Source organism: Bison bison, unplaced genomic scaffold (assembly GCF_000754665.1).
Source record: "Bison bison bison isolate TAMUID 2011002044 unplaced genomic scaffold, Bison_UMD1.0 scf7180017863936, whole genome shotgun sequence".
NCBI lineage: Eukaryota > Metazoa > Chordata > Mammalia > Artiodactyla > Bovidae > Bison > Bison bison.
Genome location: NW_011494508.1, coordinates 517,907 through 526,800, shown reverse-complemented (window position 1 = coordinate 526,800; position 8,894 = coordinate 517,907). Strand labels below are relative to the sequence as shown.

General features: G+C 35.7%; 1 protein-coding gene across 3 annotated transcripts in view; it reads left to right on the top strand.

The window, feature by feature from the left end:
* The window catches only part of KIAA2026 (KIAA2026 ortholog), a 107,619-nt gene that overhangs the window by 28,027 nt on the left and 70,698 nt on the right, over positions 1-8,894 (top strand). For all 3 annotated transcript variants that reach the window (XM_010833823.1, XM_010833821.1, XM_010833824.1), the window contains exon 2: positions 4,449-4,649. In XM_010833823.1, coding sequence (XP_010832125.1) covers positions 4,449-4,649 — 201 coding nt within the window. The remainder of the gene's footprint in view (positions 1-4,448; positions 4,650-8,894) is intronic.

Here is an 8,894-nt window from a genome sequence, read left to right as displayed (position 1 = left end):
GTTATCTGCATATCTGAGGTTATTGATATTTCTCCCAGCAATCTTGATTCCAGTTTGTGCTTCATCCAGCCCAGTGTTTCTCATAATGTACTCTGCATATAAGTTAAATAAGTAGAGTGACAATATACAGCCTTGACGTACTTCTTTTCCTATTTGGAACCAGTCTGTTGTTCCAGGTCCAGTTCTAACTGTTGCTTCCTGACCTGCATACATTAGCCCCCTTCAAATCTAGTCTCTACCCTTGTTCACTATGCTTTGTGTCCTGGGAGGCTGATCTCTAAGGACTCCTTCAATTTGTCTGCCTTGTTCTCTGGTTTCTGATTGGATTCAGTGAATTGGAGGCACTGACAGAGAGACAGAAATATTTATCTAACAGCTTCTTTTTTGCTGTGTTGCAGGTTGTCAGTAGCTGTACATCATCATGTGTAGCTCTCTCCTACAATGGCAGCTTCTTGGTTCCAGTAACTACTCTCTCCCCTCCCTATTGAGTCTAGAGTGATAAAATGCTCTATGGCTGGTCCACGAGTGCTTCTCCATCCCTTCCTAGTTTCCCTGAAGCTTAGTTGCACATTTGTAAATAGATTCTTCATTAAACATCACCTCCTTTTGAGTATTCTCTCTTCCTTGTCAGGACCCTGAGGGCTGTATTGCATTTAAAATTTTTTAAGTAAATGGGTTTAAAAGAAGTTGAAACTCTTCATTGAGAATATTTTTAAGCAGATTAGATGATTCTGTTTCCAACTTTTAAGTATACAGATAAAAATTTTATAGGTGTCACTTTTACATTGTTTTAGTAACATAAAGTCGTGTAATAGTGGAAACCTTTCCAAATATCTGTATTTAGTAGAGGGTCAGTGTTAGTCCATATGTTAACATTAAGTAAAACTTAATGTCAGCCCGTTTCCATCTTAATATTTATTTTAGTAATTTTAAACAAAATTGCACCTCTGAATTCTGATATTTGGGATGTATCAACACCACAGAAAAGACCTTTCACGCTTTGTGAGTGGGCAAAAAAGGATAACTATAAAAGTCAATGAATCAACTATAATTGTTGCTTAGCTTTTATTTACAGTTAGCAGTCTGTTATTTTCAAACTACTGCCAGACTGATTTCATAGAATAATTTTCCTAGTAGGAAGGAAAAAGCTTCAATTTTAGAAAAGGGGAGTTATTTTTTGTGTAACTTGAAGGTTGATTAATTATCTGACAGTTCTTATTTGTAAGACTTATTTGTGAGACTTATTTTCATCTTATTTTATTGCCTTTTATTCTCTGATGAATGAAAATGAAAACTACTAGTTAGTAAGAGATGTTTGATCAAGATTCTTTTACTGTGAACAACAGAATAGATGACTGGAATTTTTCAACTCTATGTGTGTAAATTTAAAATAAAATATAGTTCGGCTTGTATCCTTTCAAATGCCATGTATATATAGTATTTGAGGCTCTGAAGGTAATGGCCATTAACAAAACAAAGTCCTTATCCTCCTGGAGCTTTCATTCTGGTAAGAAGATGAATAATTACCAAGTAAATAGATAATTATATCATGTAGTATATGATGAGTAGCATGAAGGAAAAAAAAACTGGAGTAAGGGAATAGAGAATGACAGGGAATCTGTTGCTGGTTGTGGTGGTCAAGAAAGCCCTCTAAGATATGGTAACATTTTAATAGAGATTTGAATGAAGTGATAATGCCTAGCCATACAAATATCTAAGGGGAAAGTGCCTTACAGGAGAGAGATCCAGTGCAAAGCAAATGGTGTGACTGAGAATCATAAGGAGACATTTGTGACCAGAACACAAAAAGCTAAAGGCAGAGTCATAGAAGATAGTGTCTGCAGAGGTAAATGAGAACCATATCATACTAGCTCTCGTAGGTCATCGAAACTTAGTGTTGTATTTTAAGTATAACTGGAAGGCTTTAGAGGAGACAGAGCAGGGCATTGACTTAATCTAATTACCTTTTTAAAAGGATTACTTGGTTTGTTGCCTAAAGGATAGACTGTAGAGAAATCTGAGTAGAAGCCAGGAGATTGTCACAAAGAGACTGCAATAATCTATGTAAGAGTTTGAACACGTACACAAACACATACTACTAGATGCCATATGTATGTTTACATATGCATATACTTGTATATAATTCCTTTGGGTTAAAAAAATATGTTTTGTCCAGAAACTGCTTTTTTATATTCAGCAATGTAGTAAGGACATCTTTTATAGTGAGTACATACAGATTTACCTATTGCTGTTAATAGATGATGATATTGTGTGGTGTGATGTGCGTGCTCAGTCATTTCCGACTTTTTGTGACCCCATGGACTGTAGTCTACCAGGCTCCTCTGTCCATGAAATTTTCCAGGCAAGAATACTGGAGTGGGTTGCCATTTCCTTCTCCAGTGTGATGTACGTGACTTTATTTGATCTCTTACTGGAAGATGTTTGTTTCCACATTGTTCTTTTTGAATAACAAACAATATTTTGTGTGTGTATTATTGCTCACAGTAGTGGATATATGTCTGTAGGCCAAATTCCTAGAAGCATGATTGGTCAAAGGATATGTGCACATTAAATCTTAATAATTATTACCAAAGTGACGTCCGAGAAGGCTGTGACAGTTTTACATACCCACTCACGTTGGATAAGAATTTTTTCCTTAGACCCTTTTATCTTTACGTATTGATACAAGACAAACAGTTTTCTTTGTATTTGAATTATGAATGATAAATATAAAAGCTTATAAATTCTTATTTCTGATGAGTATAAAGGATATTAATTTCTCTTTGTTCTGAGAAAATAATGTTTAAAAAGTAATTTGAAACTTCATCGTCTCTACTTAAATGACTGAAGTTAAAGGGTAAAATTTAGTTTCTGACTTGTTTACATGACAGTTTAAGCATATGACTTAATGTTTCTCTTAACTCTTCTCCCCCATGCTCCATGCCCTGTGACTTCTGACGTGTCTTCATGTTTTAGTGTAATATTGTCCATGAATGTCCTTTTCCATTAGTATTGATAAGGAGATAAATAAAATTATAGAACTAGTCAGTCTATCAGTGTGAACACTCTACTAAAATGAACCCAGATATACCCATTCAGTATCTGTTATTACCAGTTTATTTTCCTTGGGCCCGCATTCCTTACTCCCAGCCCAATTAACTATTATACAGATGTATGCTGTTGAGCTTAAAAGATCACAGCCTAAAATAGTATGGATAGATTAGCTCAAGTTCTTTAGCAACACTGGAAAACCAATTTAAAAGTTTATGCCCTGCCAAAAGCTGAATTAATTAAAATGTTATCTCCTGATAGTAAACAAAACATGTAACGGTGCCACAGTAGACCTTTGCAGACATGCTATTCAAGGGCCCTAAATGGCCTGAGAGTAAGACAAAAGTTATTCTAACTTAGAGTAATAAACCACTGTGAATATAGTTCAAGATGTACAGGAGTTTATTTCATGACATAAAATCTTGTTTTGGTGATCCTTTAGCTTATTTTGTATTAAAGAAATCTGTGCCTGTAGGATAGTAGGGAAATACAACTACAGAGTCAACTTCTATTCTAATTAATATACATTCCTTTCCAGCATAATGAATGCTTGGTTTTAAGATTGATTTGATTTTACCATTGTAGAAACAACCTGTACAAAGCTTTCAGAGGCTCTGGCATGTTTTGCAAAGGTACAACAGCAGTTATTTTCCCTAATGCTTTTCACAATTAACTCATAAATTCAGAAGTCAGTTTTTGGTCTAGGCTTAAAAATTCATAAGATTAATGTTTCTTTAGTGTAAATAGTTTTTATTCAATTATGGGTAATTAATCAAACTGCTGAGAAACTTTTTCATCATTATCTTTAAGCGTTAGGTTAGTATTGTATTACTAAATATAGGGTAAGGGAGATATTTATGGTGATGTTGAAGAAGAACTCTAGATTAAGTTCTTTATATAGTTTAGTCAGAAAGTTTCTAAATTTACAATTATATATCATAATGCTTACCACTTAATATTTATATATTATAATGCTTCATTTGTTTATAATTACTTCAACATGTTTATGTATCATAAATTTTCTCTCCCAAAACGTTTTTTATTATATACTTTCCCATACCAATGATAAGTAGTATGAAATCTATAAAGAGATGTAAATGTGTGCTACATTTAATTTTACAAATTTTTTTTCATTAAAGAGATCTTTAATTCTTAATTTAGTGCTTCAGTTTTATATTTTTTAATGTAGGGAAGACACTATCACTTAGACTGATTTTATGACATGAGTAAGGAAAATTAGAAATTATGTAGCAAGGATAAAAATCTGAAACATAGCTAAGCACGGTTTAACTAAGTTTTATGTAGTTAGCAAAAAGGATTCTTCTTAAGATGCTGGTTGAGGGGGTTTATTGCTTACCCAGAAGATTTGACCTGTGAATGACTTATTCTTCTCCAAGGCTCTTGAGAGAAAAGACAACGATAGCAGTTACATCTAGAGGCTATTATGGATTGGAGGATGAGAAGGGAACTGCATGTACTTCAACAAGGCGTCGGTCAACACCACGAAGTTTGGCAGGCTTGACAAGTGGAGTTTTTGAATCTGTAATGGTTCAAGTTTTGAGACAGGAAGAACAGCTGAGAGCAAAAGAAGAAAAAAGGTAAATGTTAAAAAAAAAACACACAAAAACAGTTAAGTTTCATGTTGTTTAAATTTTTAAGAACTACATTTCAGAGAGTAGCTGTGTAACTTTTGTGTGCCCATATCAAATTTCTGGGCCCATTTTAGTAGTGTTTCCAAAATGCATTCTCACCTAAATATGAGTTAATACTGAAATATCAAAATGGAATTTGTTTCAAAGTACAATTTTAAACCCAATTATTTAAAAACTATACAAAAATAATTTTTATGAAAGATTTCAGGTTGCTTTCTATACTTCTGGAAGTAGTCTCAATTGAATTATAAATTTTAAATGAGAAGAATTTTGAATAGATTTGTAGAACTTTAGAAGCACAGACCTTTAACATTTAAAATTAGGAGAACCTCTGGAGATAATGTAGTTCAAAATGACATATAAGTTCACTTATGCCAGTTCCTTCACTGGTATTAATTTCCTGGATAACTATGCTTACTCTGGACTCATCAGGAAAGAATGTTGTGCTCAATTAGTATTAACTTTTAGGGTCAGGGAGTACAGAGATTGATGACCTATCTATAAGGTTTTTTTAAATAGCAAGAGAGTAGGGCCCAGAGAGGTAAGTGATTACTCAGAAAAGACTGATAATTTTTATATTAAATCATATCTCAAACTATATTAGCAATTGCTGATATAATAGAGAACTACTAATGCTAGTCAAAGTCAATTTATAATATATTGTTACTCCTCTTGTAATAATAAATTTAGCTTGCTTTGTAGGATTAAAATACAACCTGAGGCTTTCTGTACCACCATACTTTTTAATAATAGTGGTTAGTTGAGAACCCACAGTGTCCTCAAAAAAAAATAAATAAATAAAATAAATAAAACCCACTTCTTTTCCTTGTATAGAGCCTCATAAAACTACTCCTGCTATAGAAAAGGGGGTTGTATGGAAGGGGCTAAAGATTAATCTGACAGTAGTATGTAATAGATTAATGTAGAGAGAAATTGAAGAAAAGGAAGGCTTATAGGAAGAAGGCTGTAGGAGTCTAGTGCTCCACTACTGATGACCAGAAATAGGAAGAAGGTTAAATTGTTCTTGAAACAATCAGCAGGACTTAGTACCGTCCTTGATATAGGAGGAACATAGGAAGAGACAAAGAGGAGTCTGGAGATAGTTGTAATAGTAGCAATAAGAACATAAAAAAGAATAGTTAACGTTTATTGTACAGGGCTATTTGCCAGGTTCAGACTGAATTGACTTAGCAGCAGCAGCAGCTCTAAGTACCTCATATGTATTCAGTATTTGTCCTGAGGCAGATAGACGAGTAACTTGCCCAAAGTCAGGCAGTTTTTGAATGGTGAATTTAAGATTTGAACCAGAGCATTGTGGTTATAGTTTGTACTCCTGAGAAGTATGCTGTCCCTGTGACCTAAAAATGATGGAACCATCAAAGAAAATAAAAGAACTTGAGTCAGTGGTGTGGAGACAGATCTGTGAACTGTAGTCTTTAATAAGTTGTTTGAAGTGATGAGGGAAACATTTAAGCAAGTAAGTAGGAATGGCTAGTAAGAATCTGGAAATATGAGAATCCTTTTCTTTTCTCCAGTTTTATATATGTATGTGTGTGTCCTGTGCGTAACATCAAATAAACATGGGTGAATTAAGACATGGGGGGAAAACCCTCCTTTAAATGTGTAGTAACTATGATAATTTAATATGAATTAAGCTTGCTCTTTGGGTAAAGCATTAACCTTTTCTTTTTTAACTAGGGATATTTTAAGCATGGAACAAAGAATAAAATCAAAGGCCTTGGTACCCCCTACTCAGCAGTTTTTAAAACTGTTCTAAGTTTTGTTATTTATTATTCATAAGTTCGGAGAAGGCAATGGCACCCCACTCCAGTACTCTTGCTTGGAAAATCCCATGGACGGAGGAGCCTGTTAGGCTGCAATCCATGGGGTTGCTAAGAGTCAGACATGACTGAGCGACTTCACTTTCACTTTTCACTTTCATGCATTGGAGAAGGAAATGGCAGCCCACTCCAGTGTTCTTGCCTGGGGAATCCCAGGGACGGGGGAGCCTGGTGGGCTGCCGTCTCTGGGGTCGCACAGAGTCGGACACGACTGAAGTGACTTAGCATTCATAAGTTACTTTTGCATCTTTGCTAAAAATCAGATGAACATATATTTGTGAGTTTTTCTGGACTTTCTGTTCTTTACCATCTATAAGTCCATCTTTAAGTTATGTTGACTTGATGACTGTGGCTTTATAATAAGCTTTGAAATTTGGTAGTGTGAATATTCCAACTTTGTGTTTTGTTTTTTTTTTCCCCCTAAAATTTTTAGGCTATACTGGGATCTTCGCATTTATGTGTAATTTTAGAATCATACTGGAAATCCTACCAAACAAAAAACACCTGAGGGAATTTTGATTGAGATTGCATGGAAGTTTTGCTAATCTGTTTTAATGTAGTGTCTAATCCAGGGAACTTTTTTATTTCAGAGTTTGTATTTTTTCAGCTCCAGAAGTTACATTTGTTTTTTTAATATCTTCATTTCTTATTATGTTCCTTTTAATGTCCTTTTCTGCTAGCTCCATCATCTTTGTCTTTGCTAAGCCAATTGACCAATTTTCTCCTTGTTGTAAGTAACATTTTTCTGCTTCTTGACATGTCCAGTAATTTTTTATTAGAAATTGTATGTTGTGAATGTTACCTTGCTGAGTATTTAGATTTGTATTTACCTTCTTAAAAGAGGACTGAGCTTTGTTCTTCCAGGGAGTTAAGTTCCTTGTGGATCAGTTTGATAATCCTTTCAACTCCAGGTTTTAAGCTCTTATAAGATGGGTCTAGAATAACCTTCATTCCAGTTCAGCCCTGCTGTTGCTGCTGCTACTGCTGCTGAGTCGCTTCAGTCGTGTCCGACTCTGTGCTACCCCATAGATGGCAGCCCACCAGGCTCCCCCGTCCCTGGGATTCTCCAGGCAAAAACACTGGAGTGGGTTGCCATTTCCTTCTGCAATGCATGAAAGTGAAAAGTGAAAGTGAAGTCACTCAGTCACGTCTGACTCTTAACGACCACATGGACTGCAGCCTAACAGGCTCCTCCGTCCATGGGATTTTCCAGGCAAGAGTACTGGAGTGGGGTGCCATTGCCTTCTCCGAAGTTACATTGAAAGAAAGTGAAAGTGAAGTCGCTCAGTCATGTCTGACTCTCTGCGACCCCATGGACTGTAGCCTATCACTCTTCTCTGTGCATGGGATTTTCCAGGCAAGAGTGCTGGAGTGGATTGCCATTTCCTACTAAGATGTAATGAGCTTTCCTAGTGGCTCAGCAGTAAAGAATCCTCATTCTGTTAAGGAGACCCTGGAGACAAAGGTTTGGTTCCTGAGTCTGAAGGATCCCATGGAGGACGAAATGGCAATCCATTCCAGTATTATTTCTGTAAAAATCCCATGAACAGAGGAGCCTGGAAGGCTACAGTCCATAGGGTCGCAAAGAGTTCGACACGACTGAGCGACTAAGCACATGCTAAGACCTGACCTCTCTGGAGTCTCCACCAAATGCCCCCAAGTGATGACTGAGAACTCCACACTTCCTCTGGTCTCCCTATTGTGTCTATGAACTTGATCTTACAATTTTCTAGTCATTCTTGTCCTACTTTGTACCCTTGTATAGATTTCTGAAGCTCTTTTCGGCATAGCTTCCTTGTTTTTAGAATTATCTCACAATTTCTAGGTGCCTTACTCCCCTAATGCTGATTTTCATCTCAACTCCACTGGACCATTTGGGTTTCTGCTGTCTCTGCTCATGGTCTGGAAATTAATTGCTTTTAGTTAAGAGGTCAGTCAATTGTAGGGATCACCTCATTTATTTCATTTCTTGGGGATGACAGTCTTGTACTATTTGATATTCAATGTCTAAAAACATTTGTTTTGTGCATTTTATTCAATTTGTAATTGTTTACAGAGTGAGGGTAAGATTGATTCAGTTACTGCATCATGACCAGGAAAAGGAGGTCATTTCTGAGCATTTTTTATGTATATATTAATAGATAATATATAGCATTGTTTTGTATGTCTTTAACCTTTATAGAGAATCTCTATACAGTCAACAAAAACAAGACCAGGAGCCGACTGTGGCTCAGATCATGAACTCCTATTGCCAAATTCAGACTTAAATTGAAGAAAGTAGGGAAAACCATTAGGCCATTCAGGTATGACCTAAATCAAATCCCTTATACAGTGGAAGTGAGAGATAGAT